The 21,529-nt window shown below is 44.4% G+C and overlaps 1 protein-coding gene across 1 annotated transcript in view; it reads left to right on the top strand.

Moving 5' to 3' along the window:
* Positions 1 to 21,529, top strand: part of LOC134893970 (baculoviral IAP repeat-containing protein 1e-like) — a 206,552-nt gene that overhangs the window by 103,720 nt on the left and 81,303 nt on the right. The window contains exons 7-9 of the mRNA XM_063913733.1: positions 14,747 to 14,828; positions 15,098 to 15,137; positions 16,667 to 18,760. Of these exons, the coding sequence (XP_063769803.1) occupies positions 14,747 to 14,828; positions 15,098 to 15,137; positions 16,667 to 18,760 (2,216 nt within the window). The remainder of the gene's footprint in view (positions 1 to 14,746; positions 14,829 to 15,097; positions 15,138 to 16,666; positions 18,761 to 21,529) is intronic.

The raw sequence follows: 21,529 nt of genomic DNA, 5'->3' as shown, positions 1-21,529 counted from the left end.
AATTATATATAGAAAACAGCTAGCCAGATCCTCAGAGTAGCACTGGTTAATTTGCACTAAAGAGTATGCTAGCATGTTCTCCATATAGCACAGATAATTGCACTGCAGAGAATTGCTGGGCAGATTTTTCAAATAACACATTTGTTTTTCTACAGTGGGGATGAAGAGTAGGTAACAGGTTTTTGGAATGCACAGGTAATTGTGCTGTAGAGAAATGCTGGACAGTTCTTTCAAATAGCACAAGTACTTTCCACAGAGAATTGCTGACAGGTAATAGCTTTTCTGAATAGCACAGGTAATTGCATTGTAGAGAAATACCGGGAAGTCCTTTCAAATAGCAATTGGATCTGAACAGCACAAATAATTTTCACAGCAGCAAGATATTGAGCAGATCTTTAAAGCACTCCAGATTAATTGCACTTTAGAGAAATGTGAAACAGTTATTTTAGGTAGCACAAATAATTTGCACAGTACCAATATTGGGAAATAACCAAATGAAACAGATAAATGAGCTCCACTGAGCAGCTGAGAGCAGGAATCCATGTATTCACCAGGCCTGACAGACTCAGACTGATTACAACACACAACAGATTGTCCAGGAAAACTTCTTATAAGGGCTGAACAGCCTATCAGCCCATAAACAAAGCAATACTTTAATACCAGCTGCAGCAGTTAGGAGTTTAAATCAAGCCCAGATGGATAAGACCTATGTCAAAATTTACTAAACATTGATTCTGGTCGATTTAGTGTTTTTTTTAAATTTGGTTGAGAGTTTGCAATTCGGAGATTTACTAAAGTCAAATTTGCACCAAAGTCGCAAAAAAAAAACACAAATTCATAGACAAAATCGACACAATGCACCATCAGCCCAAACACCAGATTACTAACATGGATGCCAATACAAATCTTGAATTTACTAAAAATTATGTTTGTCAGATCGATCGAATTTACATCAAAATCGTAATGCAAAATCAATAGATCAACAAATCACTGGCTTGTTTGGTTGTGAACTGCCAATCAACTAGCACAGCCTTAATCATGATGCCTATAAAAGGAGCCATACATAGCTGCAGCACTGTGTGTGATTTCAGATTTTTTTTGGTTTTGTTGTGCCAAATTTTGCAGAGCAATGGATTAAACCATCTGACTGAAAGGCCCCAGGAGGAAGAACCAGAACACATTTACCAGCAGGTAGAGGTGCCACAGAGATTACGCAGGCCTAGGTTCTTCTGTGGGCAGTTAACCTCAATGCAGTCTCTGATAGCGAAGTCATACAGATGTTCAGCTGCAACAACTTAATGCACAAATATTTCAATAAAGAAATTTCAACATGGCATAATGATTAAAGCATAAAATAATTAAATAAGCAAATTGACTTATTCTGGGTGGGCATCAGAATCGTGGACTTGGAGTACCTACGTCAGTTCAGGTGAAATGATTTGCTGCAGTGCTTGCTCATAGTCTAGCCACTCTATTTGCACGGGGGAACCAACACCACTCCTGTCTTCGGTGGCATGCTTTAATAGCCATCTTCTGCTCCAGCCTCATTAAAGCCCTTTTTGCATGTCTCCACAATGCACTTCACAGGGTCTGCACAATTCGCCTCCGCCAACACCGCATCCCAAATCTGTATCTTTTTCCTTGCAGATGTTCTTGCAGGCGTGCAACAAATAGCACCTCATAGTTGTGCATGATGGCTGTGATTAGGGCAACATTTTCTTTATAAGCAAACTTTACACTGCAGCCACTTTTTGTTTTGAAGCGCACCTCAGACACATCATCATCTGGGCCAGAGCCCACCAAAGGTTGCTGCACTGGGCGCATCCTCATCAGAAACAGTGCTTCTTAACAGCCTTCTCTAACTACTGCTGCCAGCTGCCCACCTCCATTCTAATAAAACAAAATACATAAAACCTTACACGCACGTGCACACACACACTTTAGATTGTAAGTTTGCGAGTAGGGCCTTCATTCCTCTATGTCTGTTATTACCCAGTCTTGTTTTTTCACTGTTGTTTCCAATTGTTTTGTTTTATGTTATCATCACTGTTTCCAATTGTAAAGTGCAACGGAATCTGCTGCTCTATATAAAGGTCTGTACACATGGAGCGATTTTGATTGAGCGGTTTCCCTTGAACTGGTAGTTGGAGATTTTGGCTAACTTTATCAGCAATTGTATATTCAATTAGCGTCGGATCCATTCCGACATGCATTTGTCGGAATGGATCCGACAACCCCTATTCAATCTCCTCTCAATTCGATTTTTTCAAGTCGAATTGAGATGAGGGATCCAGAGGAGGAGAGGGGGGATGGGGAGCCGGGGGGAGACCAGCGTGGACAGCCGCCGGCAGACGGAGGAAATCAGCGCTACAGTAGCGCTGCAGGAGGATGTCACACAGCCGCCCGACCTCACGGCAGTGTCCACCCGGCTCCAGCAAGCGCGACCTCACTTGCTGGAGCCGGGTGGAAACTGCCGTGAGTGGCCCGGCTGTGTGACATCCTGCTGCAGCGCTACTGTAGCGCTGATCTCCCCTGTATGCCCGCGGCTCTCCCCCATCTCCCTGCGGCTCTCTCCCCTCTCCTCCTCTGGGTCCCACATCTCAGTCCGACATTTTTTTATGTCGGACTGAGATGGTCGAAAAGGGGGCCAAAACCTGTCGGTTTTGGCCCGTTTTCGACACAAGCTATTCCGCCGATCCACGTACTTTTCGGCAAGTCGAATTCATCGACTTGTCGAAAAATTTTGGGTTATATTGAATAGGACGAACCACGATTCGACCTTAAAAAGTCGAAAACTGACGTTTTTTCGACAGATGGCAGCTTTCGACTTCAATTGAATATACCCCTTTGTGTGCAAGCGATTTTGGCTATGGGCGATTTTGACTAACTCATTTAAATAGGGGGATGTTTTCACTTTTCCAGCGACATTGTCGAAATTTACTTGCCTGCACAGTCTATTTTTCATAGCGATAGCAACCTGGCAGGGACGCACATCACTATCGCTCGCTGTGTACACACAGAGCGATATACACTAACTTTCTTAGCGATTTTGACTATATAGTCAACATCGCTGAGCCATATGGCTCCGTGTGCACACACCTTAAGAAACTGCTAATACATAATAAATAAATATACAACAAACACACACTAATGACAAGGAAAAAAAAATATACAGGAAAAAAGAGAAGACCGAAACTTAACAACTAAAGACAAGTCTACTTCCAAATTCACTAACCAAATTGCTATTTATCAAACTTTTGTCTCTCAAAACAATGTACTCATTCCTTCAAAGAAAATACGCCCAAAATGCATTTTTATCAGTGAATTTTAATGGCACAGTTGCATGTAATCGATTGGACCAATAGAAAACATTTTAACATATTGCATTGCCAATTCAATTGCATTCATGATTTTCCAATTCAGACATATTGCATTATGATTTTCATTGCAAAGTCATGCGCTTTCAGGATTTGCGAGTTCAATTGGAATAAAACAAAATATTTAAATTGACTTACTTTCGCATGCGTTCAAATTTGATGAAGTGCACCATAGACACAAAAAACCAAACACTGTAAATATGCAAATTCATGCAGGAAACGTTCCGACGAACTACATCAAATTAAGTTTAATGGCAGACAGTATATTTTGACCTTAGCCTGCACAGTTGATTGAGACTGATTGAAGCTCACATAACTAGCCTGACCAAGATCTACTAAGCTGTGCTTTTTCTGGATTCTAACTTATTCTGCTCCTAGCCATTATGCCCATAAGTTTCCTGGCCAGCAAACGGCACACTTGATAACCCTAACAATACAATTTCTGATTGAGACGAGCCGCATTATAATGACTAACGGTAATCGAGTTCTTATTGCAACTTGATAAGCTTTCTTAAGAAATGTGATATCATGGGGTTTATGTAAGATTTATAGTGAATGTACAGTATTTGGGACTCTAGATCCTTTTGGGTTTTAGTCTTTTTTTTTTTAGTCATGGAGGCTATCTGTATCTCCAGCCTCTCAGCACGGCCTTAAGGACACTCCAAAAGTTATTAGAAGTATCTCCAGGGGCATTATTGATTAAGTCAATGTTTACATTGTAAGGTAGAGAGAAGTTAGTAACCTAACCTCAAGGGATTGTTGACGGCACCAAACAGCCCATATTCCAAGAAAAATGTATCAGGGCATGGTCCAACCAAGACATATTGAGATTTGTTGCCTTATGGGTTATAACGTATAAATAGACAAGATAAATGTATTTTACCCTTTCAGTGCTGTGACAAAAAATGTCCTTATATAACCTTGTCATACTACAAATAAAAAAAACAATAGTGTATTAACTTAAAGCATAACAATTTGCCCCTGTGTGCATGATGAACAATATAAAGTGAAAAAAGTTCTTCTAAATGGCATTAAGAATTCAGTACTCCCCTCAAAATTAGTCCCTTACTCATAAATGTGATATCATGAAACAAAACAAATGAAAAAATCTACTGAAACACTTTTTAAAAAAACAATATTAGTACATGAATTTTAAAAGTTTGCACTTAAAAACATAAATGTAAAAATAGCATGACACAAAAAAACACATGAATATGTCTTCTAGAGAAGTAATTTATAATGATAATAATAGTGGAAAGACTCTTAAAATCGTGCGATTGTTACCCATTAGATGCAGTGCACTGGATGTGCTAAATGCCTTTATTTTCCTTATGTTTTTATATTTTAAATTATCCCTTTATACTTCACTGTGAAAGATTTGCTGTAAAGTCAGATAAGGAGAATATATATATTCCCTACCCATAGAGTGAATCGCTCGCCTTATGTACAATAGGCCATGGTCTGAAAGGATCTGCTGAGAGGTCCTGGGTATAGATGAGGACTGGTCCGCCTTCCCTTTATTTCAAGCTTGTTATATCCAATTTACCAACCTCCTAATGCCATCAGTGCTTCCTTGTTGAAAAAACTTGCGCACTGAATGCAGACATTTTTCCAAGTTCCGTACTTTGTGTCACAGCTCTGGTTAAAAGCTGGGGATGTATCATGTGTTAGAGGGCGGGGTGAACAGGAAGGCCAATCAGAGCTGCAATCACAGACACTGTTTTCTCATTGGTTCTCCACAGGGGCGTAACTAGAACTTTGTGGGCCCCATAGCAAAATTTTGAAAGGGCCCCCCTTCTACAGACGGGATGTATAGGGTGACACACATACAGGGGTAGAGGGGTACGGGTCTCCCCATTCACTTGACACTGTGTGCTCCAATCCACCTTGGGGTGTGCTGCAGGGTGTTGGAGAGGGAGGGGGTGGCTGGAGGCTGGTTCCTCGGGTGCACATTACAGGGGGTGGCTGGTGGGCTGGCTACAGGGGTGCATACTACAGGGTGTGACTGGAGGCTGGCTATGGGGGTGCTCACTGCTGGGGGTCGGGTTTAAGGGCTGGCTACAGGATTGTCTAATGCTGGGGTAGTCGGTAATTGGAGTACACACTGTGGGCTGGGGTCGGAGAGCTGGAGGCTGGCTACACTAGCTCACACAGAGGGGGAGTGGGTGTGAGAGGTGGGTGACTGGATAGTAACAGCAGCTCACATCACAGGGCAGTGTTGAATGGAGGTGAGGAGGAGGACAGGGAACCACGATGCTGTGGTGACTGGTCCCATTTTGTGTGGCAACTAATTGCCATAGTCAGCCCTGGTTAGCGCTAGTGATGAGCGGGTTCGGATCCTTGGGATCCGAACCCGCCCGAACTTCACCTTTTTTTGCACGGGTCCGAGCAACTCGGATCCTCCCGCCTTGCTCGGTTAACCCGAGCGCGCCCGAACGTCATCATCCCACGGTCGGATTCTCGCGAGATTCGTATTCTATATAAGGAGCCGCGCATCGCCGCCATTTTTCACTCGTGCATTGGAGATGATCATGAGAGGACGTGGCTGGCGTCCTCTCAGTTTCTATGTTCAGTGGGCTGCAAATATCTGTGCTCAGTGTGCTGCAAATATCTGTGCTCAGTGTGCTGCAAATATCTGTGCTCAGTGTGCTGCAAGTGCAAATATCTACGTTCTCTGTCTGAAAAATGCTCCATTTCTGTGCTCAGTGTGCTGCAAATATCTGTGCTCAGTGTGCTAATTGCTTTATTGTGGGGACTGGGGACCAGCAGTAATATATAGTAGGAGGACAGTGCAGAGTTTTGCTGACCAGTGACCACCAGTATTATACGTTCTCTGCCTGAAAAACTCTCCATATCTGTGCTGCATTGTAGTATATAGTAGGAGGACAGTGCAGAATTTTGCTGACCACCAGTATAACTATATATATATATATATATATATATATATATAGCAGTACTGTACGGTAGTCCACTGCTCTACCTCTGTGTCGTCAAGTATACTATCCCATCCATACCTGTGGTGCATTTCAGTTTTGCACAGTTTGCTGACCACCAGTATATAATATATAGCAGTACGGTACAGTAGGCCACTGCTCTACCTACCTCTGTGTCGTCAAGTATACTATCCATCCATACCCGTGGTGCATTTCAGTTTTGCACAGTTTGCTGGCCACCAGTATATAATATATAGCAGTACGGTACAGTAGGCCACTGCTCTACCTACCTCTGTGTCGTCAAGTATACTATCCATCCATACCTGTGGTGCATTTCAGTTTTAAAATTAATTAAAAAAATATGAAAAATTATAATAACATGAGAATGGGATATATTAATGCTAATAATATATAAATTGGATACTAATTACGCTAAGTATCCAATTTATATATTATTAGCATTAATATATCCCATTCTCATGTTATTATAATTTTTCATAATTTTTTTTAATTAATTTTTATTTTCATCTCCAGATCTAATCATTTCTCTATTCTTTACTACTACTGTTAAATTCATTTTACTACTCATCCATCAATCTACTAATAATCACATTTTTTTCTCTTATCCATGATAAATTTCTATCCATAACTCAACACTCCTTTTTGTATCATTAAGCTTCTCAAGTCATCATATTATTTTGATACACTATACCAGATTTTAAAAGATCGTGCACTTAGCACAGCATCTTTGGATGTTAATCTTGCATAGAGTGTCCCAACAATTGCAAGTATACCCTTTACAAGTAGTGCCTCCTTACACTCGGATATACCTCTTTAAGATATACCAAAATCTTGGAAACCATGCCCATATCACAGAATAAAGATACCCATACACACTACGGGAAAAGCTTTTCCCGTAAATACCAGCTAGGAGCAGCCCGTGAAACATAGACGTTTCTATGACGACCAGAAATCTCAGTTCAAAAACGTCATTTCCGCAAGTGCGGACCAGGCCGTGGAACGCAAGCATTTCCATGACGACCGGAAGTATCGGCGTAAAGAAATCTCAATTCAAAAACGTCATTTCCGCCAGTGCGGACCAGGCCGTGGAACGCAAGCATTTCCATGACGACCGGAAGTATCAGTAAAAATACGTCACTTCCGTCTAACGCCAGCAACGCATGGCACATCGATCCGCCTGCCTGGCGGTCATGTAGGTAATTATACCTTACACTATATATACCCTCTTGGAAGAATATCCAATCACCAGTGAACAAGCCTAAATATTGGTGAAACGGTCCGTTTGGTTTGTGGGCTCTGGTGGGACTGCGCAGCCCACCCCCACACAGGGAACAAATCGGTTCAGTAAGTGCCCATTGGGGCCACAAGATCTCTCTCTTATTGCTATTTTTTTTACTTCTTGCTACAAATGAACTCTTTTTATGGATTCATTGTTTCTCCTTTGGACTGTGCTATCTTAACATTTATGTGGTAATATATAATGCCAGCACAAAAATTGTATTGCAGAGAGGAAATACTAGTTCTGTTAAATCCCATACAAAGGAAGATTCTGGTTTAGCAAGTGCCCATTTGGGCTGCAAGAGATTGTATATATTTTTTTTTTCTCTCTCTCTTATCTTCTGTAAATATCCCATATCTCTTCCATTTTTGACATTTGGGCTGCAAGAGATTTTTTCCTTTTTCTTATCTTTTCTATATATCCCATATCTCTTCCATTTTGACTTTGTCATTTATTGAATCTATGCACTAGATTTATGTGTTTATGTATAATACCAGCACTACATTCGTGCTACAATGATAGAATGGTAGTCTTGTTAAAACGTCAATTCTGTTAGCTGACACTCTGCCTTGTCTGTATTAAGAGACAAATATATCCACGTCATCAGTTTGGTATTTGCTATATCAGCATAACAATTGTGGTAGAAAAGCTATATGGTGCCAACAGGTTCAGAAGTATGCTGTGAATAATAACCTTTTGACTGAGTGACATATGTTTGGATTACCAATATTAGTGATACCATAGGAATTTATTCCTTTACAGCAACAATATTTACATGCTACTGTGGAGCTATGGTTTACTGCCATTTTGACTGTTTGACTCATTGGACAAAATACTAGTGTGGACTACAAACACAAGCAGTACCACAAAGATTTAAGTCTCTACAGTGACAATACCAGCTCGAGATCAGCATGCATTCTTGTCCCATGTACTGTGCATATCTCTCCGCCGCACCTGTATAGCATTTGTACATTGTATATTTTCAATGCTCTCTCATCCACTAATCTGGACAGCAGAAGCATCTTGGTAGTCATACTCTCTCATTCAGCAGATTACGGCCATACTCCACAGGATACGCCTGATCTCGTCCGATCTTGGAAGCAAATCTGTGGCAGGCCTGGTCAGTAACTGTGTGGGGGACCAGCAGTGAACACCAGGTGCAGTAAACAACCCAGCTGAACAGCAGAAGTAAGACACCCTTCTTCTTATTCTACCTTTTCTCTTTTTTCTACAGTCAATTTTACAACAAGTGACTGCCTAATAGACTACATTCTCTCTTCCTAAACACATACCCATACGTTACAGCAATATTTGCACTTTCAGTCCTTCTTTGCCTGTTGCAAAAAGGTCAATGATATAATAACTATCGCAACAAAAGCCTTTTGGTGAACACCACTGCCTCAATCTAGAGCAGTAGGTGTTTAAGGACCCATATAGGCAACAATTTATTGTACTATACTACATCTCTTTTTCCTTATGAAGCATTAACAATACTGAGAGATCCAACCGAGAGATAATCCCTCTGGGACTTAAATGTAACCTGTCTTATATTATAGACAGGATTCCCAGTTTATTTATTTATTTATTTATCTATTTATCTACAAAATACAAGTAATTTTCACCAAGGCGTTCTTTTACTAGATCATTTTATTTCTGAGTCACTATATTTTAGCATGCCTATTAAAAGTTAAGTTTTAGTGTCTAAATTTCAGATAAGAGTGCCCCAACATAGAGTCTTTCTCCTCTTTCGTTTTGCTGTCAAAATTTACTGACTCTGGGAGCACCACCGACGTGGAATTGGTCCAGTACATTCTATGTACATCATTAGTTTAAAGTCGGTCACAGACTTAGATCTAATCTTGGTCATATGTCTGTTAGAAGAAACCTGTTGCGGAACTATCCCCTCTAGTTAAATACTATCCATCCATACCTGTGGTGCATTTCAGTTGTGCGCAGTATATATAGTAGTAGGCCATTGCTATTGATATATTACTGGCATATAATTCCACACATTAAAAAATGGAGAACAAAAATGTGGAGGGTAAAATAGGGAAAGATCAAGATGAAGCTGCTGCCACTAGTCATGGCCGAGACGATGAAATGCCATCAACGTCGTCTGCAAAGGCCGATGCCCAATGTCATAGTAGAGAGCATGTAAAATCCAAAAAAATAAAGCTCAGTAAAATGACCCAAAAATCTAAATCAAAATCGTCTGATGAGAAGCGTAAACTTGCCAATGTGCCATTTACGACACGGAGTGGCAAGGAATGGCTGAGGGCCTGGCCTATGTTCATGGCTAGTGGTTCAGCTTCACATGAGGATGGAAGCACTCATCCTCCTGCTAGAAAACGTAAAAGAGTTAAGATGGCAAAAGCACTACAAAGAACTGTGCGTTCTTCTAAATCACAAATCCCCAAGGAGAGTCCAATTGTGTCGGTTGCGATGCCTGACCTTCCCAACACTGGACGGAAAGAGGTGGCGCCTTCCACCATTTGCACGCCCCCTGCAAGTGCTGGAAGGAGCACCCGCAGTCCAGTTCCTGATAGTCAAATTGAAGATGTCACTGTTGAAGTACACCAGCAGTGGCGTAACTACTGCCCCCGCAGCCCTCGCGGTGGCTTGGGGATGAGGGGCTGCGGGGGCGCCACTGACTTAGAACAGATTGACATGCGGACGAGCGTCCGCATGTCAATCTGCAGGTTTCCTTCCCTCCGCCGCTGTAAGGAGGGAAACGGAGCGCACAGCGCGCGCCCCCCTGTGTCCCTCCCTGGCTCTCCGGCTGTCTAATACAGGAAGTGCCGTTCGTTAGCTCTGATTGGCTCACGAACCGGCACTTTCTTTATTAGACAGCCGGAAAGCCAGGAGGGACACAGGGGGGCGCGCGCTGTGCGCTCCGTGTCCCTCCAACACAAAGGAGGGGGAGGGGAGCAGGCACTGTGGGGGACTATCTGGCACTGGGGGCATATACCTGGCACTGTGGGGGACTATCTGGCACTGGGGGCATATACCTGGCACTGTGGGGGAATATCTGGCACTGGGGGCATATACCTGGCACTGTGGGGGACTATCTGGTACTGGGGGCATATACCTGGCACTGTGGGGGAATATCTGGCACTGGGGGCATATACCTGGCACTGTGGGGGAATATCTGGCACTGGGGGCATATACCTGGCACTGTGGGGGACTATCTGGCACTGGGGGCATATACCTGGCACTGGGGGCATATACCTGGCACTGTGGGGGACTATCTGGCACTGGGGGCATATACCTGGCACTGTGGGGGACTATCTGGCACTGGGGGCATATACCTGGCACTGTGGGGGAATATCTGGCACTGGGGGCATATACCTGGCACTGTGGGGGAATATCTGGCACTGGGGGGAGCAGGCACTGAGGGGGCATATGTGGCACTGTGGGGGAATATCTGGCACTGGGGGCATATACCTGGCACTGTGGGGGAATATCTGGCACTGGGGGCATATGTGGCACTGGGAGCACAGCCCTAGCAACAAGCACTACCCCCTAGCAAAGAGCATGACACCCAGTGCATGAAACCCCTGGCAACGAGCATGACACCCAGTGCATGAAACCCCTGGCAACGAGCATGACACCCAGTGCATGAAACCTCTGGCAACAAGCATGACACCCTGAGCATGAAAACCCCTGGCACCGTGCATGGAACAAAGAGCATGAAACCCCTGGCAACGAGCAGGTAATTTAAAAGTAATTAGAAGCCTTACTGTAGAACTTAATGTGTAATGGGCATTACGGTGTGTGGCATAATGTATCACGGACATTGCGGTGTGTGTCATAATGTGTCAGGCATTACGGTGTGTTGTATACTATATCACGGGCATTGTGGTATAATGTCTCGGGGTCATTGCGGTGTGGCATAATGTATAACGGGCATTGCGGTATGTGTCATACTGTGTCACAGATACGGTGTGTAGCATAATGTATAACGGGCATTGCGATTCCTGTCATAATGTGTCGGGGGCATTACGGTGTGTGGCATAATGTGCCGGGGGCATTACAGTGTGTGCATATTGTGTCATGTGCATTGTTGTGTGTGGCATAATGGCTAAGGCCATTGCAGTATGTGGAATAATGTATACTGGGCATTACTATAAGGAGGAAAAATGACAAATAATGTAAGGGGCATGAATCAGGATTATTTTTCTTTCCTGTGGTGGCTAACGTCTGGGCATGCAGGTTGCAAAACTGGGGTATAAGGTAGTCTTTTCCTGCAATGCCACGCCCCTTTGCGAAGAATTTTTTGGCTTGGGGGAGAAAAATTTCTAGTTACGCCACTGTACACCAGGATGAGGATATGGGTGTTGCTGGCGCTGGGGAGGAAATTGACAAGGAGGATTCTGATGGTGAGGTAGTTTGTTTAAGTCAGGCACCCGGGGAGACACCTGCTGTCCGTGGGACGAATATGGCCATTGACATGCCTGGTCAAAATACAAAAAAAATTACCTCTTCGGTGTGGAATTATTTCAACAGAAATGCGGACAACTGGTGTTGTTTGGGGACTATTTTTTTGAAGTGCCATCCTGTCTGACACTGCAGTGCCACTCCTAGATGGGCCAGGTGTTTGTGTCGGCCACCTGGGTCGCTTAGCTTAGTCACACAGCTACCTCATTGCGCCTCTTCTTTTCTTTGCATCATGTGCTATTTGGGGACTATTTTTTTCAAGTGCCATCCTGTCTGACACTGCAGTGCCACTCCTAGATGGGCCAGGTGTTTGTGTCGGCCACTTGGGTCGCTTAGCTTAGTCACACAGCTACCTCATTGCGCCTCTTTTTTTCTTTGCATCATGTGCTGTTTGAGGACTATTTTTTTGAAGTGCCATCCTGTCTGACACTGCAGTGCCACTCCTAGATGGGCCAGGTGTTTGTGTCGGCCACTTGGGTCGCTTAGCTTAGTCACACAGCTACCTCATTGCGCCTCTTTTTTTCTTTGCATCATGTGCTATTTGGGGACTATTTTTTTAATCTGCCATCCTGTCTGACACTGCAGTGCCACTCCTAGATGGGCCAGGTGTTTGTGTCGGCCACTTGGGTCGCTTAGCTTAGTCACACAGCTACCTCATTGCGCCTCTTTTTTTCTTTGCATCATGTGCTATTTGGGGACTATTTTTTTTGAAGTGCCATCCTGTCTGACACTGCAGTGCCACTCCTAGATGGGCCAGGTGTTTGTGTCGGCCACTTGGGTCGCTTAGCTTAGTCACACAGCTACCTCATTGCGGCTCTTTTTTTCTTTGCATCATGTGCTGTTTGGGGACAATTTTTTTAATCTGCCATCCTGTCTGACACTGCAGTGCCACTCCTAGATGGGCCAGGTGTTTGTGTCGGCCACTTGGGTCGCTTAGCTTAGTCATCCAGCGACCTCGGCGCAAATTTTAGGACTAAAAATAATATTGTGAGGTGTGAGGTGTTCAGAATAGACTGGAAATGAGTGTAAATGATGGTTATTGAGGTTAATAATACTATGGGATCAAAATGACCCCCAAATTCTATGATTTAATCTGTTTTTGAGGGTTTTTTGTAAAAAAACACCCGAATCCAACAAAAATTTTCAGGGAGGTTTTGCCAAAACGCGTCCGAATCCAAAACCAAAACACAAAACCCGAAAAATTTCCGGTGCACATCAGTAGTTAGCGCAGTCACTGTTTCCTCAGCCTGACCAACTCTGGCATAATCCGCTTGCGGTTGTCATCATCCTGAGTCCTCCCCATACATGGTAGTATGGTAGTGGAAAGCCGCGGGGTCCTCAGGGAGTGAGGCTGCCCACTGAGCCTGAACTGTCCGCCGCCGCTGGAAGATAAAAAAGAAAAGAAAAGCCTCCCATTTCCCTGCTGGCCGTGGCTCACAGGTCATACATTGGCAACTCCCTGGTCGCAGCAACTGCTCCCAATCTACTGAATACTGTGCCAGCATACTCCCCCCCCCCCCCCCCCCCTTTATCGAGCAGAAATTGCGATCGCATCGCTATTTCCGCTTGATAGCAGAAACTAGGGTTGCCTCCTTTCGGCGCAGCCTGCAGGAGGCCCGCCGCCATCTTTCCGATAGCAGAAGCTGCGTGTGATGTCACGCAGCCGCCGCGATCATGCCCCCATTTTGATGTCGCCACCCCCGTTTTGCCAGCTCCATCCCCGCAACTTTCAGCCTAGGAAATGGAGCGTTACCGCCTCCTCCTCCTCCCACCCGGCGAACGCCTCTTCCTGATTGACAGGCATAGGCGTTCGCATTTTCTGCGGCCCCCCAACGAAAATGCGGGTGCATGCGCAGGAGGGTTGCAGCGCATGGACACGCATCCTTTATGTATTTTTTGCGGTTGGATCGCATTTTGCGATCAGGGCCGTTTCGAGCCAATTTGGCTCCCAGTGCGAGATTTAAAAATGCGCCCCCCCATTCACATAATAAAAAATGCGCCCCCCCATAGATATAAAGAGGAAAAGTATGCGCGCGTCGAAGGCGCGTGCGCTCCCGGCAAGGGGGCGTGACCTCGTTAAAATGGGCGTGGCTTTGTTAAGATGGATGTGGCCTAATCTGATCTCATCATCACGGCCACCACACGATAAAAAAAAAAGTCCTCATTTTACACATTACAGCAGGCACGCGACCCCATTTTACACAGCATGGCAGGCAAGTGTCCCCATTTTACACATTCCGGCAGACAGGTGTCCCCATTTTACACAGTACGGCAGGTGGGGGGGGGGAGAGAGAGAGAGGGAGAGGGGCTGACTTACATTTGAAGCGGTTCTTCCCGCTCTTCAGCCGCCTCTCCCTCGTCTGCGCAGCGCTGGCCGTCTTGGCTCCCCCTTCTCCCTCCTCCCGAGTGCCCAGCTCGGGGGGCGGGGTTTCGAGGAATGACGCGATTGCTTCGTGTCGTCACGACGCAAACGCGTCATTCTGCAAAATCCCGCCCCCGAGCTGGGCACTCGGGAGGGGAGGGGGGTTTGAAAGTGCTCAGGAAGTGCCGCGGCGGGCGCCCCGTGCGGTTGCACGGCCCGCCCGCCGCAAGAAACGGCACTGTTTGCGATCCAACCTGAATCAGCCCCTTAATTTGCTATACTGTGTGTAACTTTTTGTTTGATTTGTCCATTGTTATCATTTATGTCTATTTTCCAGCTGTGAATTTTTGCAAACAAGATGCGAAAGAAAGCCAAAAGCTATGGAAACTGCAAGAGATGCAGACAACCAACATTTACAGGTAAATGTATTCACTAGATTTATGTATACTTATTTCTGTTCATTTCAATTAAAACCCCACTTTAATCAGTATTGTTAAGGGAAATTTCCTTTTGGTATTTACTGTACCCTTGTTTGTTTTATTACATGTTTGATATGCAAAATGTTTATCTCCTATAATATAACCCAAACTGACTGTTCTTCGGTTTCTATTTATTTACTAGACTTTGGTCTCATTGTTGTCTTCTTTCTCATTTCTAAGATGATTGATCTAATTTGTTTTCCCTGCAGCTTGCAGAAAGAAAAGAAGTTATTCATGATAAAGATAGTGGTGAGTCTGTGTTTAGTGCTGACTTGCGCACATATTATTATTGTCTTAGTTTCATTTGTCTGTACTTAATGCTTTGGCCACCCCCCACCACCCCCTCACCAGTTGCAGGATTTGACAGTACAAAGCTTCTTTTAAAACAACTTTTCTTTGACAGGAATAATGCAGTCCCTGTGCTACCCATGGTGTATATAAACTTTTTATTGCCCCTTTTAGCTCTGTTCTACTCTCTTCATTCATTGCATTTCTGATATAACTCACAGATGTGTAACCAAACACATAAATTCAATGCAGCATATATTTTGAGATGTCCGGCACGACTCAGCAGCTATATGAGGTGTAGCATACCATCTTTCTCTGCTTCCTCTGAGCCATTCTGTATATCTTTTCTGTCCCCTTTGGCCTCTGACAAGCTCTGTCCCTGGTAATTAGTACTCCACCCTTAACGCGCCTAAATATGCATGCCCTTTGGCAGTAATAACACATGTTTCTGCCAAGCACGTCACAGATGCACTCATTTTATGTGCAACAAATACTATGGGCGGGATGTAATGACGCCCGAGTTCGGAGGTCATGTGGGATGCCAGGCAAACTGAGATGTTTTTTTAAAGGGGCAATCACAAGGCAAAACCATGCCTTGAACGTGATTTCCCCTTTAGAAAAAATGCCAAGTTCGTCCGGCATCCAGCACGGCCGCCTAACTCGGGAGTCATTACATCTGTCCCTATTTCTATTATGCATAAATTAATTACAAATTAATTAATTCATTATTTGTGCCTGCACCTGACCCCGATCACCTACAACAAATACAACTTTCTTCTCAGATTGCCTGTGTTCAGAATTATGCAAACATGCCCTTACTGTATTCAACCAACATTAGAACTCCCCCAGCCCACCTATCCTGTTGCTGGGAGGCACAAATATTACGAATCACACAAATATGCATGTGTGCCATTGTTCTGCGCCAAGTGCAGAGTAACACCTGTTAAGATACACTATGCCAACTGGTGTAGTACTGGGATGCAGTCAATTTACCTACATTCAAAATCCTGACAACCATTGACCGATGGTCAAAATACCGACATGGTCAAAATACAGTCATTAAAAATGTCAAAACGGTCAAAATACAGTTAAAATTTCGACAGGTCAAAAAATCGACATGAGTTTTCATGATTTTTTTCATTGAAACTGACGTGTACATACTTTACCATCCCAGTGGACGTGGAGGGGGAATATAAGTGTGCCGAGTGCAGCGAGGCACCGCGCCAGAAGCATGGTGAGCGCAGTGAGCCATGCCAGGGGGCACAGTACACTTATACGGTGTCCATGTTGACCCGTGTCGACATACGCACCCAAAATTTTAAAAAAAACTTGTGATCTACCTTTTGACTTGTCGACATTTTGAATGTCAGTATTTTGACCATCAGGATTTTGATTGTAGGTGAATCATACCGATCCCATAGTACTCGATAGGCATCAGGTCCATTGTATTTATGTGATGTAACTGTTAACTAATAATTCTGTTTTGTCAGGTTTGAACATCCAAAAGGAAGATTGGTCTGTTAAAGCAACTGAATTAAGACAATGTCTTCTGGATCTGTACAGTGATTCTAGATTCAAGAAATTAGCACCATATCCAGACTCCTCCCATGTTTCTGTAGATCTCAGCTCATTGTTTGCAGATATTTCTGTTGTGTTGAAGGACACTAGAAATCATATAGTGCGTCAGCTTACATTGCCAGACATCCTGTCAGAGCTGAGGGATATCACTATGATAGAAGGAGAAGCTGGCAGTGGAAAAACAGCTCTACTCAGGAAGATTGCCATCCTCTGGGCCTCAGGGAGGTGTCCTGTTCTAAGCAGGTTCAGCCTTGTGTTTTATATCTCTCTGTCCTCCACTGAGAGCCAACATTCCCTGAGTGACATCATCTGCCAGCAGCTGATGGGATCCACAACATCTCTTACTGAAGAGACCCTGGGGAACATCATAAATCAATTAAAAAATCAGGTCCTGTTTCTCCTTGATGACTATGGTTTGATGGACTCCAGTCCAGGATCCATAGAAGAACTTTTATTGAAGAACCCCTGGAACAGAGTGAGTCTGGCAGTCACAGTGAGAACTGACAAGGGGTGGAAGCTGCGTCAGTATGCAAGGAACATACTGGGCATCCAGGCCTTCCCCCTCTATAGCTCAATATATATTTTTAGGCAACTCTTGTCACATAATATGCCATTCATTGAGCGCTTCATGGTGAATGTGGGTATGTCCATCACATTTCAGGCTGCTTTAAAGACCCCTCTTTTTACCTTCTCTCTCTGTATTTTTTGGGTGCAAGACCCAAATGAAGAAATAGCAGGGGAAACAGCTATATGCAAGTCCTATCTGATGCACAGCATGCTAAAACATCCCACTGAGACAGAGAGAATCAAATCTGTGCTTACGACATGTGGAGAACTTGCCCTGCGAGGCATCTTCCAATCACACTTTACATTTACTCAAAGGGACCTTGATGAATCGGACGTGAATACCAATGATGCTCTCCAATTTGGCATATTGAGTATGTTCACATCACAAAGACTCCACCCCATTTTCAAGTTCTTCCATCCCTCACTCCAGGAGTTTTTGGCTGGGAGTAGGATGCATGAACTTCTGCAATCTGGAGAAAAAGCAGACAATCAAAGAGGTTTGTTATACCTGCAGGAAATTAATACCTTCTTAAAAGTTGTTGGTCGTTACAACTATTTCTTGAAGCACTCATGCATGCATTCTCCTGAAACGACTAAGATGATCATTTCACACCTGTTCAATTTATTGGATTCAAGTGAGGCATTTGATTGTCAGAGAGAATCAAAGCTTTACCTGGAACACCACCCTGAGCTACAGAGCTTAGAACAAGTACTGATTTTTGTAACTACCTTCAATTTAGGCTTCCGTTATGGATATGTGATCAATGTATTACTGGAGTTTGCTATTAACATAGCCAATGAGAGTAAATATATGACTTCCTGTGCTCCCATCATTTTGCACTTTCTCAAAGGAAAAACCATGTCGGTCAGTTTGCAACAGCCACAATTTTGTCTGCTTAAATTTCTGCACAGTTATCCAGAAGGACTGCAGTTAATACAGAGCCTGGAGATAGTTGTACCTCACAGACAACAGGATTCAAGCCTTGACGTTTGGAACACAGAGAGCTTTGCATCTATTTGGAATGTACCCACAGTTGACATAGACTATTCCAATGCCTTTCAGCTTGTTTCAGATACTCTAGGAAAGAAACCAAAGTTTAAGGATGCAAATATAAAAATTGCTGATCTGTCCACATTTTGCTTCAACCAGGATATCCATAGAATTCCTGTGCTAAGAATTAAATCCCATGGTCGTCCTGTAGAGAATGAAAACATCCTAGTGAATATTATGTCTTTCTGCCGTCTCTCCATTCACATTGAACTGGACCTGATGAATTGCCCAGGATTTCTAAACAGTATCTCACCATGTTTTGATCAATACAAAGAGTCCATTGTGAAGTTCAGAATAATCTCTGTAGAGCTGACCAGAGAGGAACAAGAACTGATTACACATCTGACTTCACTGCAAAGTCTGCAAATAACTGTCAAACTACTACCAGGTAAATACTGTCATTGAAAGAAACTAGGGCCAATATTTACTAAGAATTCGAGTTTGTCCGATTTGTGTTTTTTTTCCTAAGTCCCAATCCGGGAATTCACTAAGCACCAATCTCGTCAGTGTTTGGAGTATTCGTAATGGTTTGATTTGCAAAGTTCAGAAATACGAATGAATAGACCATCGGTCAAACACGGCTGTTATTTCATACAATACGGGCATTCACTATTCATTCGTATTTGGGTGTTAGTTTCTGAGTGCTCAAGTGCGGGTCTGTTTTTTTTAGATTCGTTAAAAAAAGCAGCAAAAAAATAGACTTGCTTTTTCCAGTCGAGTTTGGCTAACCATGCACGGATCAGTGAGATCTGTTCATGGTTATCTATGGGAAAGGGTCTGTTTAGTGTAAAAACTGGAAAAAAAAATTGCGTGGGGTCCCCCCTCCTAAGCATAACCAGCCTCGGGCTCTTTGAGCCGGTCCTGGTTGAAAAAATATGGGGGAAAAAATGACAGGGGTTCCCCCATATTTAATCAACCAGCACCGGGTTCTGCGCCTGGTCCTGGTTCCAAAAATACGGGGGACAAAAAACGTAGGGGTCCGCCGTATTTTTGAAACCAGCACCGGGCTCCACTAGCCAGGTACATAATGCCACAGCCGGGGGACACTTTTATACTGGTCCCTGCGGCCCTGGCATTACATACCCAACTAGTCACCCCTGGCCGGGGTACCCTGGAGGAGTGGGAACCCCTTACATCAAGGGGTCCCCCCCCCTCCAGCCACCCAAGGGCCAGGGGGGTGAAGCCCGAGGCTGTCCCCCCCATCCAAGGGCGGCGGATGGGAGGCTGATAGCCTTGTGAAAAAATGTGAATATTGTTTTTAGTAGCAGTACTACAAGTCCCAGCAAGCCTCCCCCGCAAGCTGGTACTTGGAGAACCACAAGTACCAGCATGCGGTGGAAAACAGGGCCCGCTGGTACCTGTAGTACTACTACTAAAAAAATACCCCCCAAAAAACAGAACACACACACCGTAAAAGTATAAGTTTATTACGTACATGCACACCTCCATACACACATACTTACCTATGTTCCCACGAGGCTCGGTCCTCTTCTCCATGTAGAATCCTTGGGGTACCTGTGAAAAAAAATTATACTCACATAATCCAGTGTAGAATCAGACCTTTGAATAATCCACGTACTTGGCAAAATAATAAAACGGAAACCCAACCACGCACTGAAAGGGGTCCCATGTTTACACATGGGACCCCTTTCCCCGACTGCCAGGACCCCCCCCTGACTCCTGTCAAAGAGGGTCCCTTCAGCCAATCAGGGAGCGCCACGTCGTGGCACTCTCCTGATTGGCTGTGTGCTCCTGTAGTGTCTGTCAGGCAGCACACGGCACAGATACAATGTAGCGCCTATGCGCTCCATTGTAGCCAATGGTGGGAACTTTGCGGTCAGCGGTGAGGTTACTTTCGGTCAACCGCTGACCGCAAAGTTCCCACCATTGGCTACAATGGAGCGCATAGGCGCTACATTGTATCTGTGCCGTGTGCTGCCTGACAGACACTACAGGAGCACACAGCCAATCAGGAGAGTGCCACGACGTGGCGCTCCCTGATTGGCTGAAGGGACCCTCTTTGACAGGAGTCAGGGGGGGTCCTGGCAGTCGGGGAAAGGGGTCTCGTGGGAACATAGGTAAGTATGTGTGTATGGAGGTGTGCATGTATGTAATAAATTTATACTTTCACGGTGTGTGTGTTCTGTTTTTTTGGGGGTATTTTTTTTAGTAGTAGTACTACAGGTACCAGCGGGCCCGGTTTTCCACTGCATGCTGGTACTTGTGGTTCTCCAAGTACCAGCTTGCGGGGGAGGCTTGCTGGGACTTGTAGTACTGCTACTAAAAACAATATTCACATTTTTTCACAAGGCTATCAGCCCCCCATCCGCCGCCCTTGGATGGGGGGGGGGGACAGCCTCGGGCTTCACCCCTGGCCCTTGGGTGGCTGGAGGGGGGGGACCCCTTGATTTAAGGGGTTCCCACTCCTCCAGGGTACCCCGGCCAGGGGTGACTAGTTGGGTATGTAATGCCAGGGCCGCAGGGACCAGTATAAAAGTGTCCCCCGGCTGTGGCATTATGTACCTGGCTAGTGGAGCCCGGTGCTGGTTTCAAAAATACGGGGGACCCCTACGCTTTTTGTCCCCCGTATTTTTGGAACCAGGATCAGGCGCAGAGCCCGGTGCTGGTTGATTAAATATGGGGGAACCCCTGTCATTTTTCCCCCCATATTTTTTCAACCAGGACCGGCTCAAAGAGCCCGAGGCTGGTTGTGCTTAGGAGGGGGGACCCAACGCTATTTTTTTCCGAATTTTTAAGACTTTAAACAAATTTTTAAGGTACACAATGAAGCCCTGCACGGATCTCACAGATCCGGCCGGGATTCCTTGTGTTTTGTCAGGTAGTGTTTTACTCATCACTCCCGTAAAACACTGCCTGATATTACGAATCACATCGACATCGGAAAAAACGATTGTGCAAAACTCGGCAGCTTAGTGAATGATCGTATCAGGATTCAAAAAGTTGCAGTAAAATGCACCCGATACCATTCGAGTTCAAACACCCTTCAAAACGGCCAAAACACGAATCTTTGTAAATATACCCCTAGGTTAGAAAGGAATACCTTTATTTTCCTGAAAAGCACTAGATACCATATAATAGATTCCTAATCCAAAATAAAAATCTAGAAATGTAAAAACTTGAGAAATTAATATAGATA

Source organism: Pseudophryne corroboree, chromosome 1 (genome assembly GCF_028390025.1).
Source record: "Pseudophryne corroboree isolate aPseCor3 chromosome 1, aPseCor3.hap2, whole genome shotgun sequence".
Lineage (NCBI taxonomy): Eukaryota > Metazoa > Chordata > Amphibia > Anura > Myobatrachidae > Pseudophryne > Pseudophryne corroboree.
The sequence above is the reverse complement of the archived record's forward strand: the minus strand, read 5'-3'. Positions and strand labels throughout refer to the sequence as shown.